This window comes from Mixophyes fleayi, chromosome 4 (genome assembly GCF_038048845.1).
Source record: "Mixophyes fleayi isolate aMixFle1 chromosome 4, aMixFle1.hap1, whole genome shotgun sequence".
Taxonomy (NCBI): domain Eukaryota; kingdom Metazoa; phylum Chordata; class Amphibia; order Anura; family Limnodynastidae; genus Mixophyes; species Mixophyes fleayi.
Window position 1 is genome coordinate 301,731,349 of NC_134405.1, and position 23,256 is coordinate 301,754,604.

General features: G+C 39.9%; 1 protein-coding gene across 1 annotated transcript; it reads left to right on the forward strand.

Annotated features, from left to right (window-relative positions):
- Positions 1–6,250: 6,250 nt before the first annotated feature.
- On the forward strand, positions 6,251–22,161 carry LOC142150165 (UDP-glucose 6-dehydrogenase-like). Its single transcript, XM_075205374.1, has 11 exons — positions 6,251–6,452; positions 8,331–8,432; positions 10,569–10,769; positions 11,846–12,043; positions 13,448–13,595; positions 14,410–14,504; positions 15,824–15,954; positions 17,860–17,999; positions 20,500–20,591; positions 20,703–20,813; positions 21,868–22,161. Exons 1-11 carry the CDS (start codon positions 6,291–6,293, stop codon positions 21,967–21,969), a joined length of 1,482 nt encoding a protein of 493 aa, XP_075061475.1. The 5' UTR covers positions 6,251–6,290; the 3' UTR covers positions 21,970–22,161.
- Positions 22,162–23,256: the final 1,095 nt, after the last annotated feature.

Consider the following 23,256-nt stretch of genomic DNA (forward strand, 5'->3'; position numbering starts at 1 on the left):
ATTGCTCATAGTACGCTGGGCAGATCAGGTTACAGTATTTAGCACAGGAGAGTTAGGACCAGTCTCACCACTCTCTCATCCAGCATCAAGGAGTCACTACCCACAGGCAAGTCTTAATTTTCTAACTTTATTTTACATCTGTTGCAGCCTTTAACTTACTATATTATCAATCTCAGCTTCACTGTATTATATGTTTGTGTCATTGATGTCCTTTCTCTGTGTTGTTTATAAGCAATACAAATAAGTGTGTATATAGTATACTCATTATTGACATACAGTATATTAATTCCTTTATGAGGATTTTGGCAGTCAGATGTGTATGTCTGTATACAGTATATCTTCAGTCTCAGATAATATTAGAAGGAGCAGATCAGGCATGGGCAACATTTTCTTCTTTAACTGCTGTGGAAACTATAAGTTGCAATGTGCCCTGGCAGGGCATGCTGGGACCTGTAGTACCACAATAGCTGGAACAGGATAAATTGCCTTACCTCTAAGTTACAGAAAGATGTTTGAGTTTTGTAATGGATTAGTAACACATTGTATTAATTAATGATCAGGCTAAGCCTGGCTGTGTGTGTATGATTGCAGTATAAATGGACCAGGGCTCTTGTTGGTTAAAGATGAATAGACAACAGATTGGAGTTTAAGTCATCCAACAAGATGTGTATTTGAAGTCATTGCAATGCGGGGGTTAATACTTAGCTAGGATACCAGCGTACCCCCAGCTGACAGGAAATGGGGCCCCTAGCTGACTGATCTCTACTCTTGCAATTAAATGTACGTTTTTGGCTTTCTGGTTTTTATATATATATATATATATATAATTTTATAATTTTCAACCTTGATTTATGAATTCAGAACAGAACAAGGCAATCTACAGCCACTACTGGTCCCAGCATACCAGCCAATGGTTGCCTAAGCTTGCCACTGACCCATTGCTCCATTAGTACTATTCATTGCTTGCTATCTTTATCTTGGACATTTAAATCCCTTTCCTTCTAAATAACATTCTAGTGCTACATTAATAGTAAGGAATGATGTCAAATTATTACAATGCAAACAATATTATTCAGTTTTTGAAAGTTCCTTCAAGCTGTATAGATATTACATTTATTCTTGACATATAATCCTACTTGACCGTGATCCCACTGATTAGAGCCTTAGTGCCCACACACACAAAAAAATGTGTTTCTCTGTACAGCCTTACTTGGAATTATATTACCCTGGGGACACTGGGAAAGCTCCTATGTCAAAACATATAGAGTACAACCCTGAAATGTATCACAGCTGTATTACAGGAACACAGACTCTAATGTATGCCCGTGCATATGCTTATACTGACGTTGAACATTATTAAAATAGGAATAAATACAGAATATTACTTATTGGTGTAATAACAAGGAACATAAGTAATAATAATAATAATAATAACAACAGGATATCCAATATCCAACTATTATTTGGTTATAATATAAAATCCTGTACACCAAAATGTTAACTTAAAAAGTATTCTTTGCATCAAAAAATGTTCCTTTTGGGAAATGAATAGCACATAAAGTGTTATACGTTTAATAAAGGCAGATATCATCTTATGTTAAGGTTATGTTGGTTTTAGTTTATAAAAGTGAAACTTAGATAACTTTCAGCCATATTTACACAAAACATACTGTAAGTAATGATTCTGTGGTGGAACTACAAGTCCCATGACACCCTGCCAGCAATACTTGTCATCCAGTGCTCACATCAAGCTGCCTAAGCCTGCTGTGCGGTGTATATCTGGCTGCAGAAATGCCCATGATTTGTGTTTTTGGACAGAGCTTATTTCTGTTTATTGTACTATATGTCTTTCCCACACTAGCAAATCTGTGACAGTTTTTAGTTTACTTACAAACTGGTCTTTGTTGCTTACAACCTTAGCTCTGTCGGTAACTGTGATGGGAATAAATGGTCTGCATGCATCAGGCAACTGAGGTATAATCACCCTTCTGTTCTCGTACAGATGCTGCTTCAGTTTGGTGCTCTGAGATGCACGTACACCAGTCCCCTGTCTCTGCTCATTCATGCTACATAAGAAACTTTTGCCCCTATTTTATTCCGAAAGGTCCAGTAAACGTCCTTCTTGTGAGAAAAGCAAAATATTAAACTGCCATTATAACTATAAACATAAAAGCAAATTAACTATTTAAAATACTAAAACTATTTTGCCATCATTTTTTGTATTGTTATTATGCACAAAAATTATAGCAAACTAAACATACTGGGGGGGTAAATGTATCAAGCTGAGAGTTTTCCAGCGGGTTTGAAAAGTGGAGATGTTGCCTATAGCAACCAATCAGATTCTAGCTTTTATTTTATAGAATGTACTAAATAAATGATAGCTAGAATCTGGTTGGTTTTTCAAACCCGCCGGAAAACTCTCAGCTTGATACATTTACTCCTGGGTCTCAGTCATTAAGGAGAGCAGAGCATAAAAAAGGAGTAACCATGTTGCATTGGAGCTGGAGGTAAATTTAAAATGTGGGGACAGGTTTTTAACTTAAGTGAAAAATAATAAACTAATTTGCACCCCTTGCATTGTAACATGGTTTGTCCAGGAGCAAACTTACTCCTTTCTTTGCTTTACTTTTCTTAATGGCTCAGGCCCACTGTATACAGTTCATGTCTGACTTCAACATTTTCAAAGGCAGACTGTTATTAGTTTAATAGGTGCTAATTGATGACTTAACAACTAAGCTAATTAACAGAAAAAGGCACAGTATTACCACTGTAATCAACCGAATAGCTTTGGAATCATGGTAAATTGTCTACCATGATAATACCAAACCTCCCAATATAGTCCCAGTGCAAATCGGGACAAAGAGTGCATGCACAGAAAGGGGTCGTGGGCATGTCACATGAGGGTGTGAGTGGTCTGACAGGGGCGTACTTCTGGATTTAGCACTGGGCCACTCCAACCACAAATCCCCAAAAAGACCCCTGGCACCGATCAGGACATACCTTCCAACATCCCAGGCAGTTGGGAGAAAGGTCCTGTCAAATTGAGATGGTCTCCCCTACATCAGGACAGTTGGTACTTGGACATTAATCCTGTGCATTGTTTTATTAAGAAACGAGGCATGGAATCCAGGGGTGTGGTGGGTACAAAGTACCCTATGCGTCCCTTTGGGGCCGGGCCATGGCAGATTATTGTTGAGTAGGATAGAGGTTCTTACTAAAGTCTCCTGGACAAAACCATGTTACAATGCAAGGGGTGAAAATTAGTTTTATATTTTGCACATAAGTTAAATACTGACTGTTTTTTTTCATGTAACACACAAATATCAACTTTAAAGTTCAGTGTACAAATAAACTATCAATTATTTGTGTGCTACATGAAAAAACAGTCAGTATTTAACTTATGTGTAAAATATAAAAATAATTTTCACCCCTTACATTTTAACATGGTTTTGTCCAGGAGACTTAAGTATGAAATTTCTTGTCTAAGTTCCTTAATGAATCAGGCCCTCAGTCTCTATCCTTGACAACAGCTGCGTCACATTAAAGGTTGGGCAAAATTACATCCTATCGATCCACATGGTCACACCCCTTCTAAGCTGTGTACACAGCATCGGCTTCTGTGTAGGCTGTGCGCACAACCTGGTGGGGGAGGGGCTTCAAATAGCTGCAGAACCAGGGCCCTAGATTACTACCAGTGGCCCAGCATGAAATAAGTGCTGGGCTAATGTAATAACCTTTAAGGGTATGTTCTCGCAGAAGGATTGCATCACAAAAGTCCTGAATATAGGGACAAGGGATCAGTATGGAGTTTTTTCTAGACCAATTTAAAGAACTTATACAGTTAAGGGTGTGGAGGATCTTAGTTAAGACTATGGTCATAGAACATCATTGAAGGCTTGAATCAAACCCATTATCAGCCATTAAATATAAAATGATTAGGCTCGCCAATAACTAGGTATATCTAGGTATCGTGGTCCAGCAAACTCCAAGGTGAGGAAACAAGTTCTCCTTTCAGGGTAGTTTGGATAATGTGGAAATAAGACACATTCCAGGTTGCACTTTCATAGCAGCTAACTTGCAGTTTCAGCCTCTAACAGTAACTTTATCCAGATGTGAGGCTTATATCCTATCCCATATTTCATGTAATTCACACTTTAGGGGGTATGCATTGCACAAGCAATGGGAAGGGGGGTTTGTGACTTTTACGATGAACTCTTTGTGACAGATGTATAATTAAGTACTGCTGGACAAGGCTGTAACACAAGACATTTTGGTTGCTTTTAGGGGGCACCTTAAGAATGTTGAGAAACAACTTCTTATAGAAGTTTTTTTTTTTCAAAAGTAAGAAATACTAACACAGTCAAATACCGGGATATACTTCAATATTCCAAATTCGACCTACTTCTAAAACATCAATGTACTTCTAACGAAAATAAGTTCATATTGCAGCAGTTGAAAAAGTTTGTTTACGCAGGATTATGTTAAGGGTTTTTATGATTGAATTAAATTTTACTGAAGAAACTTTTGATGCTTCTTAATAGGTGAAATGAGGTTGATTAGTTTTTGGTGTTGTAAATTAACTTCTAATATCCCATTTACCTGTACTTGATTCATAGTTTATTGTCCACTATACCTTTACCAAGCTTTTATTTCAGCATCAGCTATTTATATAGCGCCACTAATTCTGCAGCGCTGTACAGAGAACTCTTTCACATCGGTCCCTGCCCCATTGGAGCTTACAGTCTAAATTCCCTAACATACACAGAGAGAGAGAAACTAGGGTCAATTTTAACAGCAGTCAATTAACCTGTTTTTGGAGTGTGGGAGGAAACGGGAGCACCCGGAGGAAACAGGGAGACAATACAAACTCCTCACAGATAAAGCCATGGTTTGGAATCAAACTCATGACCCCAGTGCTGTGAGACTTTAATTTTTTAACTGTCCTATATATTTTGCACAACGGATACATATTATCTTGTACAAATGCAGGGGTGAAGCTATCCCTTCCAACATTTTAAATGGCTATAAAAAGGATCGTTTAAAAACACAATATACATTTTGCTTGCACTTCAAAAAAATGCAAAAATGTTATCAAATGCAAAAATATCATGAAACTGCATAGTATAGCCCTAAAGCACTATGAATACCATAAAGTAGTAAAACACCTAAAACATACATGGTGGGTATTGATTATTGTAAATTTAGCATCCAAGCGGGTATTTGTGAGCCAGTGGATACCTTGAATGTACTTGTCAGTTCCTAAATTAAGTAGGTGCCAGATTTATGTGCCTCTATTCTATGCTTCTGTTTATACACACAGGTATTTTTTATAGAATTACCAGCAAATCCAGAAGAAAGGTACAAATTTGCTGTCGGACCAGGTGACCTCATTGGGGAGATAACAGCTGCACTTCACTCCTCCCTTCAGTATATTAACCCTGTAATTGCTAGGAGGAAGAAATTAGTGTATACTTTATTAAGCCACACCAGTCCTCTATCTCCAGAGGCTGGCTGGCAAATTTCAGCTTGGGAGTGACACTGCTCAGTGGCCAATTAGAAACATTTTAAAGGGAAAAAATGCAGGTAGCCCACTATGGGACCCGTCCAGGGGGCAAATGCCCCCCTACCACCTAGCGAGCCACTGTCTATCTTTGTGGGGGGAATAATCCCTGCATGAATGAAAGCTTCTGGAGTTCTATATGCATCTATTTGTATCTATGTGTATCTCTATGATAGCACTGAGTCTCTGATTTGTTAAGAAAGTACAGTATATATTTTATTGCATGATTTATTTTAGTTTTTCTGTCGCTTAAAGCTGGTAGCAGCTGGTTGGATACCCTTGGCAGCCATCCAATCATTGTCATGGCTCCTGGTACAGTCCTATGCACCCTGCAAGTTCTGTAGACCACGGTGCATGGACATTTGTGTTCAGTAGCAGCACGGTTGCCAATCATTGTAAATTGTTTTACTGACCAATGTACAAGAAATGTACAGTTATTTTATTCTTTGAAACGTCATTGGCCATCATGTGATTCAAGTTAGATGGGTTCTGGGTACTTCTAAATACAGTATAGTAGGGGCAGGAAGGTGATTTAAACCAACCTCTAAATTTCTGTTCCATGAGTGGGAACACTTTAATTAGCCCCAGGTAGTGTTCACAATGCAGAACTGCTGAAGAATAACTATGTATATATTGGTTAATACTAAAACAACATGTAACTTGGTGACTTTATTTTCATTTTCAGGGTTATTGTCTTTCTCCAATACCACAGTCTGGTCTGTAACTGAAAATGGTTCAGGTGAACAATATCTGCTGCATTGGGGCTGGATATGTAGGAGGTCCAACATGTACGGTTATTGCCCAAATGTGTCCACAGATAACTGTCACAGTTGTAGACATAAATGAAGAACGGATCCGAGCCTGGAATTCCAACCAACTGCCTATATACGAGGTATTTGTATTTCTGTTTTATATGACCGTATATGAGCCCAGATGCATTTTTCATGACATTTGGTGTGATCTGTATAATAAATATGTAGCCACAACTTTAACAGCCTAGAAAATCATAATTGTTCACACAGCGGTTGGTGGCTGCATTCTACAGTGCTTTGTGCCATCCCTGCTCAGTCAATGACAGCCAGGAAGGTCATTGTTATTGCCAGGAGGTTCCTGCCGTGTAGTTAGTGTACACAACATTTATACTGAACACCACCACGTGCACAAGCATAGAGAGGTTTCACATTCTAGAATATTGTGGGACAGCTGTGCAACATTACTGGGCATCGATCTTGTGATATATTACCATGTATTTTCCCAGTATTTCACTGGCTCTGAGGTCCAAAAGGTTCACCAAAAGGTACATCCCTGTCAATGCATCTCTGGAGATTCTGCCAATTTTTAGTAAAGATGGCCACACAGATGCAGATCTTTTGTTCCAATTTGGTAATTTTCAACTAAAATGTCCAGAAATTGCACCACTCACTTTCCTACACTAGTGGTACTCAGCCTACTTTTAACTGTGACCCCCCATATGGTCAGAGTGCCATTTGTCTGTGACATCTTGTGTTGGTGAACCATTGTATATGTGACTAGCAGGATTCCTATTGAGGTCTATTGCCCTAAACAATAATTGTGAACAATCAAAGACCAATAACATTTAATCAGTGAAAATGGATTATTAGGTTAGCTGGTGACCCACACACGCATCTGTGTGTGGTCATTGGATGAACTATAAGTGGCAGTGTCTCCTTTACATTGCAGTCTGGTCATTCAGCCCAACACTTGAACAAGCAATCTATCCAAGTTTGTTCAGCACAGATGGCCAAATTGCTTACTCAACAAACCAGCAATATGACTCTTATGTGTGGTCAACATTACTCTAACCTCTCTCTGATAAGAAGGCAATAGGAATTGTGAAGGGAACATCATTAACATTTAGCTCAGCCCAGAATACTCAAATTGGAAAACACTGGAGCAGACCACTGTATACAAATTAACATGGGCCCATCCAGAGGAGGACTTTTTAGGAATTAATCATAGCTTGTTCCAGCAAAATATGACCAACTAAGGATCTATTGATATATGTGACACTAAAGTCCCTAGGAGAAAATTATATCTGCATCACACTTCAGTATGGCATTGTGGTCAATAGCTCCCTCACCAGTGGCAAACTAGCACTATATATATATATATATATATATATATATATATATATATATATATACATACATACATATATATACAAATAAAAAAGTCAGCACAGGACCTGCTCTCAATTCGCCTAGATACCCCCTGATTTGGCAAGTCACACCGCTGATCTACTCACCACAACACAATTATAACCACGATAATTACCGGTAGGTCAAGCCCCTTTGGCCTATAAGAAATTTTTAGACTGTACCACAAATAATGCCACAATACGTGGGGCTTGCATATAGTGAATATGATATAGTTACATTTAAAAGCCAGAAATACACTTTGGGCTAGATTTACTAAGCTGCGGGTTTGAAAAAGTGGGGATGTTGCCTATAGCAACCAATCAGATTCTAACTTTCATTTATTTAGTACCTTCTACAAAATGATAGCTAGAATCTGACTGGTTGCTATAGGCAACATCCCCACTTTTTCAAACCCGCAGCTTAGTAAATCTAGCCCTTTAGGGAGATGAGAAGAGGTGAATTTAAAGGTCTATTTGATAAGCACAATGGAGAGAGAATATAAAAGAAAAGAGGTCCCTTTGCATGTTATGAAATTGTGTTTTAGATTAGAATTCTGAGATCTTCTACATCTTCTTACATCTGTGAACCCGTTCTATGTATTTTTCCCTCAGCCTGACCTGCAAGAAGTGGTGGAATCCTGTAGAGGGAGGAACCTTTTCTTCTCAACCAATGTAAAAGAAGCTATCAAAAATGCAGATATCATCTTCATTTCTGTAAGTTATGATACATCAACAGTGATCAGTGTTACGTGGTAATGAAATTCCAATCAATATTAAAGGCATTCATAAATATGTATGTACAAGTTATCATCATCATAGGATTTAAAGCTGAAATCCCTTAAGATTTTTTTTCTTTGAATAGCAAGCAAAGTATTGCATCTAATAATCTTAAACATGTATCTGACAGTCCGTTTTCTCGGCTATCCTCCTACAAATAATTATCTCCTTTTCAAAATATCTCTGGCAAACAAATATGGCTGCCAGACAATTAAACTGTCAGAGACAGGCTCACAGACTCTCATCATGTCATGTGATGGCAGAGGGGTGAAAAAGAGGATGTCACCATGCAGATAGAGCTCAGAGGAGCATTCCAAAGCCACTCTATTCACTACACCATGTGCCATGTGTCTGTGGTTGCCATGGTAGTCCAGAATCAAAAACCATTGATTGCGGACTGAAGAAAAAATACAAGAGAAACTGTTAAATTCAACATTCTTCTTATAGCATGCCACAGTGATTTATTCTAAAAAGAATAAACCTGATTTTATTTCATAGAATTGCTGCTTTAAGATGTTTGACATTTTATGTAACCATATTGTCTCCCTAGCTGCAAACTTTAATTAGGGCTCCTTTTCGGGAATAGCCCAAATATCACTCCCAGTACCTGTTTTTCCATAATGTACTGAAATCAGCGTACAGTAATAGGAATAGGCTATTATAACTGCTTTACTTTATTAAAAGCCTAAAGAAAGTTAAAGTATTGGGTGGAATGTATTTTATGAGCAAACTTCAGGTCATCTCTGTGTCCTGATTTTTTTTTTTTAAAATGATCTTGTCCTATTTTCTGAGCGCAGCCATATTAAATTTCAAAGAGCTCCCAGCAGTGTCTTTCCAATAACAAAATAATGTTATCGATAGGAATTCTGATGTGCTTAAGTATTTTTAGTGATGAGCTCCCAAAATTTTTACACTTGATTGTGAAGATCATTTATAGGCACTTTATATAAACCAAATTGCATTTAAGTGCAACAAATACCATCAACTTTGCTGTTGACATCCTATAAATGTGAGCTTCTATATTGCTAATAGTATGACTTTTCATTCTTTGATAGTAAGATTTTTGAGTTACATTATTATCTCCTTATCAGTCAATAAGGAGTGTAGGGCAGGCTGGGCTGGGGGGCAGGGGGGCATCTACTCCCCGGGCTGGTCCAATAGTGCACTACCTTGGGCTGGGTCAATGGGCCACCTGCATTATTTTTCCTTTAAAATAGGCTGCTGAGTTGAGTCTTCACCCCGGGCTAAAGTTTGCCAGCCCTCCCCTGAAGGAGCGTCTTTAAAGTTGATTAGAATCAGGGGAGGGCTGGCAAATTTCAGCCCGGGGGGCAAGACTAGACTCGGCAGCCTATTTTGAAAGAAGTAAAATGCAGGTAGCCCAGTGACCCAGCCCAAGATAACCCACTATGGGACCGGCCCGGGGGGCAGATTCCACCCCTGCCCAGCTTGCCTTTGGGTTAGAATGTCTGGTTGAAACACTTTACCACAGTGCCAGATTACTGGTAATGCTTATCAGGCACTGGCCTTAGAAGTACAATATGAGAATTGCTCTAGCACAGTTGGAGACTAGCAGATGCTTCGGCCACACTTGCTTGAGCTACCGTAGCCCCTTCCTTCTGGGTAAATTGGTGTAGTAGGAAGGGGAAGCAGTAGGTACCTAGGCTGTGTCTGTCCTTCATGCCATACATGCACTGATTACAAGGAGGTTCCAGGTCATCAATCTCAATCAGCTTTCCTCTACATGACTCGCAAGCTCCACATAAACAGCAAACCTCCCAGTAACACCTCACTGGCACCCACCATTGGCAGATAGAAGCTAGGTGCAGCTGGAGTCTTGGATGGGAGTCTGTACAGTGTAGCCGGGGACCTGTACAATACAGGGGAGCCATGCAGTTTGGTTGGGAGATTTGTGTAATTGGTGGTTGGAGATGGCAGCAGTAGACCTCGAAATCTGGTAAACCGCAAGCACCCCTTTTACTTTTATCCTAATCTATTTTACCAGTCTGTGACTAATGTGTGAAAATAATTAGTGAACCTGAGTAATTTCATTGCAATCCATTCATCCGCCAACAGGTGAACACTCCCACAAAAACCTTTGGCATGGGGAAAGGCCGCGCCGCCGATCTGAAGTATGTAGAAGCCTGCGCTCGTCAGATTGCAGATATAGCAGACGGCTACAAGATTGTGGTTGAAAAAAGCACCGTGCCAGTCAGAGCCGCGGAAATCATTAGACGCATCTTCCAAACCAGCACCAAGCCCAATCTCTCTTTCCAGGTAAGTGTAATATGACTAAGAGCTGTTTAGTACTGTTTAAAATTAAAAAGTAAATTAGATAAATGCTTTTCAGACCTGGTCCTCACAGTCTGCTTACACTATGCATTTTCAGTATGCTTTTGCTTTAAAATATCTAAATAAATTAATCTGGACCACTAATTATCCTACTTGTCTTCAAACACTGTAAACTGAATATCTGCAGTTTTATTGCTTACAGCAAACTACAACCAAACATTCCCCAGTCCTCTAACCTAGAAGACTAATACTTTTGCAGTCCCAGGTAGTTTGGTGAACACTGAGTTCCATTTTAATTTAATTCACATGAATGAGCCTATTTAGTATTAGGATAAAACCCATTTCTCCCACAAAAACTTGTTTATCCCTATTTAACATGCCCTCCTGGTGGTAGCTTTCACTGCAATCCTTTTCACAGGTCTATGTAGCAAAAGCTTCCCTACGTTTGTTTTGTAAGTCTATTTACCATGGAGAGTGCATGTACCACTGCTACCCCCCTATAACTCTCGCAATCTCAGGATGACAATAGCCAGTAGTCAGCACCTAAAAAATGTGTTATTATTAAAATAAAACATTTTTTCCTTTTTTGTTTAAATGTAAGTATTTTTTTTAATTATTTTAATTTTGATTTTTTTTTACTTATTGTTATATTTCATATTTATTGGAACTGGAAGACAAAGCCGGGTCTCAGATGGACCTAGGATTGGCAGGTGAAGCAGTAAGATTACTCTTAGCGCTGGCACCCTGTATTGTCAGGGACTGAGTAATTTAAATAATAAATTAAGAAAAGAGATTTTCTATTTCTGCGTTCATAGTAAATAGACCCCAAAGTGACTGCTAGGACTGTATATAGGAGACGGGTTCAACTGAGATTTCTTAGTTTTCCTACAGCTCAAACTGGTGAATCTGGATTAAAAGGAATATTAACTGTGTATTGCATTAAGTAGTGTGAAACAAGCATGTGATTGCAGTGTGTGTGTTAGGATATGGACATTAGTCTGCAAATCAGTTTTGTGGTTTTTTTCAATTTACATTTTTAAATCATTTTTTTATGTCACCAGGTTCTCTCTAACCCAGAATTCCTGGCTGAAGGGACGGCCATTGAAAATTTAAAGAATCCTGATCGGATCCTCATTGGAGGCGATGAAACACCAGCTGGCCAAGAAGCCATTGAAGCCTTGTGTGAAATTTATAAACACTGGGTTCCCAAAAATAAAATTATCACCACCAACACCTGGTCGTCTGAGCTTTCCAAGCTGGTAAGTTGTTCTTACATATGGAGCATTTTACATATTTTTCCTTCCATTTCATATTTTTTCTCAGCTCCTTAAACAAGCTCATTGGTTAGTGGCGTCGATTTATACACACACTGTTGGCTAATCAATAAGTATCTTGATCTAGTAACTCCTTGTGCCTGTAACATTGTGTCCACAGTTCTCATCAGTAGTTATCACCCACCTGGTTTCCTGGCTATCCCTGTCTGATAGCCACAGTGGCCTTTGGTTTAAATCTGGACTCTGAACCTATTTTATCTGACCTGTCTCCAACAACTACCCTGTATTATCCCATTGTGACCATATTTCCTACCCTGGTCAGCTGATGCCTGGTGGGGTAAGCCTAGTGCAGTGATGGCTAACCTGTGACACTCCAGGAGTTGTGAAACTACAAGTCACAGCATGCTCTGCTAGCTATCAAGCTAGTTATCTACTGGCAAAGCATGCAGGGGCTTGTAGTTTCACAACACCTGGAGTGCTACAAGTTAGCCATCACTGGCCTAGGGGCTTCCACTTGTGGGTGACCTGCAGTGAAACAGGTCACCTCCTTGCAGGATGTCCAGGTAGACCAGACAATCAGCCTCCGTGCCCCAGATGAGCTTTCAACATACACTAGCGGCAAAGTGGGTCCAAAACTAGTGCTCTTTACAGAGCAATCTTTATCCTAAGCCCTATACACACATACATACAGTGGCCACCTTGTTAGGCACACCATTCTAGCACTGGTTAGGACCCAACCCCACCCTTGCCCCCAAAACAGCCTTAATTTTTTGTGGCACAGATTCCACAACGTGCTGGAAATATTCCTTAGAGATCATGGTTCATGGTGACATGATATCATCACACTGTTGCTGCAGATTTGTGGCTGCAGATTCATGCAGCCGATCTATCTAAAAAGTCACTTAGATCACTTTCCTTACCCATTCTTGTGTTTGGTCTGAACAGCAACTGAACCTCTTGACCATGTATACATACTGTTATGTATTGAGTTGATGCCTAGTTCAAGTTCATGATATATTTAATTAACTTGCAGAACAACAAAAATAGTAATGACCACATAACAACGTGGCTGCTGTGCACTGGACATAGTGTTACCACCTTTTCTTGTAAACAAAACACCCCCTAGCTTCCTATGTCTGGTAGGCTACAGGCCAATTAATAACATTGGCCCAAAGTCACATTTTTAACAGCCAGGGTAGAAGATAGCCTTAACTAGAGACAAGGTTTCTAGTTACCCCAAAAACAGGGTAAAGTCCAGGACAGTAGTACCTGTCATTTTATTTTATTTGGTATTTCCTTTTTGTATAGAAAGGGTACATGACTCAACCCAAAGTGATATTTTTTTATTTTACTTTCTAGACATTAATCATTGCTTTGTGTTCTTTGCAGGCAGCCAATGCTTTCTTAGCACAAAGAATCAGCAGCATAAATTCAATCAGCGCCCTCTGTGAGGTGACGGGAGCAGATGTAGGAGAGGTGGCTCATGCCATCGGTACAGACAATCGTATTGGGCGACCCTTTCTGCAAGCTAGCATTGGTAAGTTGCTGTTGGATTGGATGCCTTAGTTTACATGGAGGCTAAGCAGCAATGAGAAATAAGCATTAGATAATGATTTATTGAGCTTTATTTCTCAAAACTGTGCTTAGCCCCACAAATCATTGTTCTGAACCATCAGATCAGGATTCTTCAGACAAAGCTGAAACCCAGGTCAGACATGTGTCCCATTATCATATGTGTAATGTCATCGGCCAGCTATACATAGCACCAGAAATGCCCAACCTTACCCTCTCTATGGACTTGAATCATTAAGGAGAGCAAAGCATAAAAAAGGAGTAACTTTGCACCTGGGCAAAACCATGTTGCATTGGAGGGGGAGGTAAATTTAAAATGTGAGGACAGATTTATAGTTGGGATAGAGCATGTCCTAGATCAACTTTAAATTTCAGTGTAAAAATAAAGCTATCAATTATTTGTGTGCCAGATGAAAAAATGCCTGCTATTTAACTTATGTGCAAAATAATAAACTAATTCGCACCCCTTGCATTCTAAAATGGTTTGTTCCAGAGAACATTTACTCCTTTGTTTGCCTTACTTTCCTTAATGACTCAGGCCCTATGTGGCTAAACATTCAGTCATTTCACTATTTAATTGCTCAGCACACGCAAAGTGGCTAAAAAGGGAAAAGCATAAAACTAAAATTGTAGTATATTTACAAAAGCCTTTTTCTAGGGTCACTGAAATATGATGGAAACCTCCGATTGTAGAGCTACCATTGAAGCAAAGACAATGTGATTGTATGCATGTTGCATTGTATGCACAGATGACATAATGTCAGTGTTATCTCTTCTAGGTTTTGGAGGGAGCTGCTTCCAGAAGGACATCCTTAACCTGATTTACATCTGTGAGACCCTCAGTCTGCACGAGGTGGCTTTATACTGGCAGCAGGTAACAGTATGGATTCAATTAACCAAAAAACTTAACACACAATCAAATTCTAAAGATATATTACTAAACAAGGAAGCTTTAAGAAAAATGGCAGCACTGCAACCTCCTATTCCACCTCCTCTTTTACACCTCTCCCCCTCCCCTAATTGTCTCCCCTGCTCTTTGGCCCGTTCCACATCTCCTAGTTACTACCTGGCAGTCAAACATAGTTCTGTCTTGCCAATCTGGTCTTGCCAATCTAGTATGCCAGCAGGCATTATACCACAATATAATGTCGCCAGCTCTGAGTTACACTCGTGCTTTTTATATTGAAGTCACGCACTCAAGAATGTGTAAGTCATACTTGCCAACATTGAAATGCTCCCCTCCGGTAGGTTAAGTGGCGAGTACAGCGGGTGTGGTGCCACAAATCATGACCTTTTGGCCCCGCCACCTGCAGCATGATGCCTCAATCGTGGCATCGCGCTGCAGGGCCAAAATGACATAATTTGCAGCAAATCATGTCATTGAAACCCCGAGTGGGATAAGGGAAAACTACGCGAAATTCAGTAGTCTTGCGGTCCTTCCGAGAGAGTAGTGTAAGTATCACACAGCTTGAATGCTGCCTTAAATCCTTAAGATCCCCAAAAACAATAGAACGTTCACTCGAGCAGACTATGAATTAAAAGTTACTACTAGTCAAACCAGCACATCTCCTAAACATGGAATTTAGTCATTAATGTATAAAACTATCCCTGGTAATTTAGGGGTTAAAGGGAATTTGTGCAGGCGAGACTTGCCAATTTGAATTCCAAATATATTTTTATTGTCAGTATAGTAGAATAAGTTTTACATAGAATCCTGGAAAAAAATATTTAATAACAGTGTGCCTGATTCATTAAGGATCATAACTTAAGAAACTTCTCATTTAAGTCTCCTGGACAAAACCATGTTACAATGCAAGGGGTGCGAATTAGTATTCTGTTTTACACATAAGTTAAATACTGCCTGTTTTTTCATGTAGCACACAAATATCAACTTTACATTTCAGTGTACAAATAAGCTATCAAGTATTAGTGTGCTACATGAAAAAACAGTCAGTATTTAACTTATGTGCAAAACAGAATACTAATTCACACCCCTTGCATTGTAACATGGTTTTGTCCAGGAGATTTAAATAAGAAGTTTCTTAAGTTAAGATCCTTAATGAATCAGGCCCAGTATCATCATCATTTAAGTGTATTTTTTCCTGGAGAAGAAATACTTACAGCATTCACCTGTATCCACCCAGCTGAGCAAAATTACTACTTCCATAAACGCGACCTTAAATATCATTTCAGGTGCTTGACATCAACGAATATCAGCGTCGTAGATTTGCATCCCGCATAGTAAGCTGTCTGTTTAACACCGTGGCAGATAAGAAGATCGCTGTCCTGGGATTTGCTTTCAAGAAGGACACTGGGGACACTAGGTAATGCTGCTCCCAACCCCAGCTAACACTAGAGAAAACAAAGTAGTTAAATATCAGACCTATTGATTAGAACTGGCCTGTGACAAACAAGTACTTTGTGTGCCTCACATTGGTGGTCATGTAAGGTTGGGCTGGGCTCATTAGTTCCTGAACGTAAGCAAGAAAAGACGCTCACATGTGCATTGTGAATTTAGGGTTTTGTGATGCAATGTCTTGAATAGTTGTAAGTCTATAGGCATTGCTATGTACTAATGTCCCAAGGAGTGTATGGAAAGTGAGAGTACAGTTTATTGATGCTGTTGTTATGTTAAAATAACCAGTTAAAATCAGAAGATAGTTAGCAGTGTGAGGACCCATGTCTGGCTTACCTCCGTGTCTGGTGAGAACATTAGGTGAACTAAAGTGGTCCCCCCGAGCACCAACGTTACGGGGGCACCTAAAAGAAAGACGGCGCAATTCATGTTCGGATGTAAGTCTATGTGTGCTCCATATCTTGCGTGATCTAGCTCCGTGCATGCTGAGAAACTGACCCTACATCAATGAACACAATTGAATGCATTTAATGTCTGAATGCAAACAACACTTACGACTGCCTGAGACTTCATTGGTGGGGTAGGGAAGGGGCGGAGGAAGTAGGCAATGTACAGTAGGGGTATGCCAGGGACGGGCACTGCAGTTGCAGTCAAATCAAGTCCTGGGTTTCCCTTGTTTCAGCCGTGTCATTTGCACCAGCTACAGGGCAGGTCTATGCACCGACTAATAGTGATGACTGACATGGCATAGTCTTTGTTTGGAAAGCACATGTATTCATGCCACTAGATACTACATAATATATGTATTTAAGACAATAAAAGAGCATTGTGTACACAATATGCATTAAGAACATCTTGATTTATGCATTCACAGTAAAAAAATATATATATATTTTTTTTAAATCAAACATATTTTTATTAATGACTATACTGTTGTTCAATTAATTTATATAATTTTTTGCATTCTGATGTGACCTTATACTGCAATCTGTTCTGTCTGTTAACATACAGTAAGTAATGTTTTAAACAGAGCTTACTTACACCCAGATACCAATCAAAATAAATCTTGAGATCTGTTTAGATTTAATTATGCCCAAGTTCTGTGCTTGTTTTTTAAATTGCAGCTTGTGTGCGAGTTGTGTTCTTATTTGAATACTTATTATTTATACTTGTGGAATCCCCGCACTTAGTGCCGGCTCCCTGGGAATTTCCTCATTGGCTGACAAAAGGAAAGAGAGGGTTTGTTTAATTAGTTAAGATAAACTGTGATACCACTAGCAACATTGATATAGACATTGCAATTAAAATTACTGTCTGCAAATGTATTGAAACCATTGACCAAACAACTATTATTTTGTGCGATATTGGGTGATTAAAGCATACAATGTGTGTACTACATATATGTTTAATTAACCATGGATTGATGTGATCACAGTCTCTGGTGGGTCCCTCTCACCTAGTCAATCATGGTCCAAATGCCACTTTTCAGTTTGGTATTAGAGTGTGTGGACATCATTCATTTGCTCTGAATGTGCCATGTAGGATATGGCTGTTTGGCCAAATTGGATATAGATCTGGCTGGTCAGGTGATCAAGCTGGATCTGTTCATGCAGTTATAGAGGTTGAATTCAGACAGGGCAGCAAATAGTTGCTATATGGAGGCCCCCAGATCTTCTGAGTGTTTTATATCCTGTTGCTGGCCAATACCGAGAGTAGACTGTAATTGGGGGATAACCCTAACCCTAACTTGGGGAAAAAAAAAGAAATTTGACTTTTTGGCCACATTCATTTGTAAGTTCATTATATTTTTCTCATGACAAATTCCACCATGTGTTAAATATATTTAATGACCCTTTCGTTTGTCTGTTTTAAGGGAATCATCAAGTATCCATGTTTGCAAGTATCTGATGGATGAGGGCGCTCACCTGGCAATCTATGATCCAAAAGTAAAGAAAGAGCAGATTATTCGGGACCTTACCCACCCAACCATCTCTGAGGACAATCCTGGGAGAGGTAAATAACATACACTTTCTCCTGAATCCAGTTTGATTACTTTATATTACCATATCATTGGTCCTATAGATAAATTGATATATGTACCAATACCTAGAAAAAAAACAGCCATATGTATATTAAAATAGCAATCCCATGAAAAATCCCATGAAAAAAATCATGTGTTTTTTTTAACATAAATCAGTATCGGGCTATAAGAAGAATGCCATTTCCCTAGTTTTTTCCCTCTGGCTGCTATTAATGATTTATGATTCTAGATTACCGTAGTAACCACAGTCACATGATTTCGTGAGCAGAGAGGCTTTGGAACACACCTGAGCTCTGTCTGCAATGTTACATCCTCCTTCTACCCCCTCTGCCCACACATGACATGTTGAGAGCCATGAGTCTGTCTGTGTAGCAGAGTGACTGTGTCTGGCATCCCTTTTGTTTGCCTACCAGAGATATTGAAAAGGAGGTATTGAGTTGTAGAAGGATTGAATGCATGCATAAAAGGTACTTAACTAGTAATTTAGTAAGTCAATGATAATGGCTTTCAATTTCTTGCTTTATTTCAGTGATTTGCTAACAAATGCACTTGTAACTTAATGTGTTATGGTTGCAGGGTATAATAGTATTGTCAGGGAAACACATAGGTAGAAACCATTAAAGGGCTTGTCCACCTTCAGCAAAATGTATTGGTTGTAAATATCATACTGCATGTAGTTCTCTTCAGGTTTATAGGTGTTCACCTTGGGTACGTCATGGCTCTGCAGCGCCCTCTGCAGTGGATATGACTGTACTCGGAGAACAGCTTTGTGTAGTTTTCTGGGGCAAGTAAGCTAACATTAAAATAAATAATAATAAAAAAAAACATTGCAAAAGGGCATGTCGCATGGCAATACAATTTTTAGAAGGTGAAAAACACCATTAAAAGTATTATTATAAACAGGACTAATTTAATGGCAAAAAACTTTAATGTAAAATAATGGGGAAACACATAAAAATAATTGTTAAGTAATTTTTCTGTAACCTCTCAATAGACAGTTTTTATATATATAGAACTATACCACTTTTCATGTTTTGGAGATGAGTTGGTATCACCGGGAAATTCATTTGCATTTCTTAGTTTATATCAAAAGATAGACCTCAACTATATTTAAGTGTTAAGGAGGGGTAGTACTTCCAAGTACTACTAGTACTTGCTAAGCTGCTTTTTATAATGTTCTGTTGGTATGTATGTGTTACTCTAGAACACCGCCTCCAGAGGACAGATATATCCTCCATCAAGGTATGATCTAAAGCTTAGAGATGCCAGTATTCACTTTAACTTACTCCCTTTACACAGTTTGCAATTGGATATTTCCACAATGCTTCTTTGCGCACAAAATACCTACCCTAAATGTTGGGATTTATAATATTGGGTAACAAAATTATTGGTACCAAAACATGATTTTTTTCAAGCATTTCTAGATGTCACCTCATCAACTTGTTCCAGCCCCGAGCCAGACTCCCTCAGTAGACTTCTAGAACTATAGTGCCCCCAATATACTGGTCAGCAGCAATTCTAAAAATGATCCATAGTAGGGATGAAAGGTGGTGTTGTCCATAGCAATTATATTGCTAGCTGTCATTTATCCTATTAAGCAGTTTCATAAATGTTCTGCATATTCTTTAAAAGTACAGGCGGTGGATTATATTAGATGCTGGTCACTGGGAGAAAACGGACTTCTGTATCCTCCATAATAGTCCCACACTGATTTTTTGGGAGTATTCAAGAAATACCTGTCAAGTAATAACCCCGCATACTCACACCTTTGCTGGCTCACTCTGTCTGTTGCTTTCCTCAAGCAGCCAACACAATGGGCACAGACAAATGGTTCATTGTCTGCCTTGAAAAAAAGCCCTGCAGTGCATTCTGAAGCACCTCCCCTCCAGTCATCAGAATACCGGTGCTGGAGAAGTCTGCTGTTCCGTGCCTGCTTCCTTAGAAGCAGAGATACCGAATGCTGCTGGACCTGGAACATTAACTATGTTCTCGCTCTTAGTGGCCAGGGTGTGAACATCACCCTTGGCTGAGGCCAGACACAGAAGATGACATCCCCATTGGTAGTGGGCCTTTGTTATTTTGTTTTCGCCCCTCTGCCACTCTCCTGTGAATAGCTGATAAAATAGTGAAACAGATCTAGTAATGCACCACAAGGGACAGCTGAGACTATTCCTCCAAGGATGTAATACTGAAAAACACCACGAGGGGCATCTGAAGTAAAAATATAAGTTAAAAAGCGACAAGGTCATGTGCCCACCGCCAACAGAAGACACTGAAGGAGCAAGAGGGTTATAGAGCAGAATGGTCTGTTTTCTTCCAGTGTCTTGTCTACTAGTGGTATAATAAAAACCACCATCTGTTCTCTGTACTGCAGAAAGAGTAATAATGTTTCACTTCTAATAATGTTATTGTTAATACGTTTCCTTGCAACGCTAATTTACATCAATTGTGATTGAATCTGTTTTGTTACAGTATCAAAACTGGTGACTATCGTGTCAGAGCCGTACGCTGCTTGTGAAAACACACACGCCCTTGTCATTTGCACGGAGTGGGACATTTTCAAGGTGAGACGTTCCACCTGAAGTAAACACTGATGTCTCATAATAAGTTCTTCTATTACTACATAATATATGAATATTATTTGCTTCATTGTTTTATCTACTCATGTTCAACAGCATCTGGACTATGAAAGACTCTATGAGAAAATGCTGAAACCCGCATTTATATTTGACGGAAGAAGAGTTTTGGATGTTTTGCACAAAAAACTACAGCAGATTGGCTTCCAGGTATATTATTGGGCATGTTTTGCTATTTTGTATAATAAAATATGTATACTACAGACAGGCTATAATCAGTGTGGCATCTTCTAATTTGATAATATTGGTAAAGATATAGCTAGCTATTATAGAACTCCCAAAGTATCCAAATGGAGGGACTTATTCTCATAGCTTTCAGTCTTTATGCTAACATCATATTTAAAGTGGACCTGTCACCCAATATCATAAAACATAAGTAATTGGGTTATATTTTCACTGCGTTACAGTCATATTCTGTCTTCTAAACTCACCTTTTCACATCTTCATAAAGTCGGGCATCTTCTGCCTCCGTCCCCCTACTCTCCCTCTCTCCCCTGCGTCTCTCTGTCTGTCCACCCCTCCCCTTAGATTGTACGCTCCTCTGAGCAGGGCCATCTCTCCTCCTGTTTCCACCACTTCTAACTCTGCTCTCCAGCTACTTAGCCCTCCTCCTCGAGGGTCCTCCACCCCACGTCCACTCTCGCTCCCTCCTCCCCCCTGGGGGTCTCCCTGTCTTCCGCGCCCTCCTTCTTGGGCCCCGTCATTTGCGGATCCTCCCTTCCCCTTCCCCGCCCTCTCTAGCTGTGCATTGAGCTTACTGAGTTGCTGTGTTTACTGTACTGTGCTGTCTCCCATTGTATTGTAATTTTGTTTGTCTCTGTACGGCGCTGCGGATGCCTTGTGGCGCCTTATAAATAAATATTAATAATAATAATAATAATAATCTTCTGGGCAAGTTTGAAATATTCCCAGTCTACCAACTCTCAGCACATTAACCGACATGGTTTCAGCCCTCAGGAGAGCCCACACCAAAAGATTATTTAAGTAATGCATAAAATTAAAGTAGGAAGTGCAATATCGAGGAAGGGACAGTATTATAGTGAATCTCTGTACAATGAAGGAGACATCAAGGACTTTTTTTTCTTTTTGGAGCATATTGGGAGGTGTTTAAATATTGTCTCCATTCCCTTCAATGGGATTGTTGTGAAATGTTAGATTATTTTCAACACCACATCGCGAACACTAATTTATATTTCTACTTTAGGTAGAGACGATTGGAAAGAGAGTTCATCCAGCGTTGTCATCCCATGTACTGTCCTGTCATAAGAAGCAAGATCAGACCCCAGCAAAGAAAATCAAGACATGAATATGTTACACAAGATGTAGCAGGAAGCTCTACATTATTAATCCACTAAACATAACTTGTAAAAGCACCGATACGGTATTAACACTAGTTTGCACGCGCCGATCAGCTTTTTTATACATGTAAAGCTATACTTTTATAAACTGTATTAATAATGTATTTAATGGTGTAAATAAAACCAGAACTTTAACCGCATTCAGCTATCTGTCAGAATTGATGTAAGTGGGGGAGTCCAGCATATTTAATACGTACAAGAGGACATAGGCAAGTGTAAAATGTCCTTATTGATAAATACTCCTTAAATCAGTGGTTCCCAAACTTTTGCAGTTCGTGGCACCATAATTTTTTCAAGGCACCCCTCCAAAATAATTACCAAGCAGTACCGTTTTATAAGTAGTCAAAAAAACGTAGTAAGTATTTAGGTCAGGACAGAAATACTTATTTAGTTGTATGCAAAAATAATACACATTAATCCAAGGGAAAAGAATATTATTATATATTTTTATCAATTATATTTCTGTCAAAGAATAATTTCCAGCTAACACACTGTGGCCCTGCATATACACACACTGTGCCCCTGCATCCACTCACTCTGCCCCCCTCTGCATCCACACTCTGTGCCCACTGCATCCACACACTGTGCCCCTTCTGCATCCACACACTGTGCCCCTTCTGCATCCACACACTCTGTGCCCCCTGCATCCACACACTGTGCCCCTTCTGCATCCACACACTCTGTGCCCCCTGCATCCACACACTGTGCCCCCTGCATCCACTCACTCTGCCCCCCTCTGCATCCACACTCTGTGCCCCCTGCATCCACACACTGTGCCCCTGCATCCACACACTGTGCCCCTGCATCCACACACTGTGCCCCTTCTGCATCCACACACTCTGTGCCCCCTGCATCCACACACTGTGCCCCCTCGGCATCCACACACTGTGCCCCCTCGGCATCCACACACTTTGTGCCCCGTGCATCCACACACTCTGTGCCCCCTGCATCCACACACTGTGCCCCCTCTGCATTCACACACTCTGTGCCCCCTGCATCCACACACTGTGCCCCTTCTGCATCCACACACTCTGTGCCCCCTGCATCCACACACTGTGCCCCCTCGGCATCCACACACTCTGTGCCCCCTGCATCCACACACTCTGTGCCCCCTGCATCCACACTCTGTGCCCCCTCCATCCACACACTGTGCCCCCTCTGCATCCACACACTCTGTGCCCCCTGCATACACACTCTGTGCCCCCATGCATCCACACACTGTGCCCCCCTCTGCA

Excerpts from the sequence above, each read along its gene's own strand:
- LOC142150165 (XM_075205374.1), top strand. The coding sequence starts at position 6,291 with ATGGTTCAGGTGAACAATATCTGCTGCATTGGGGCTGGATATGTAGGA. Across the intron at positions 10,770-11,845 it reads AGCCCAATCTCTCTTTCCAG|GTTCTCTCTAACCCAGAATT; the intron begins GTAAGTGTAATA and ends TTATGTCACCAG. Across the intron at positions 18,000-20,499 it reads TGAGGACAATCCTGGGAGAG|TATCAAAACTGGTGACTATC; the intron begins GTAAATAACATA and ends GTTTTGTTACAG.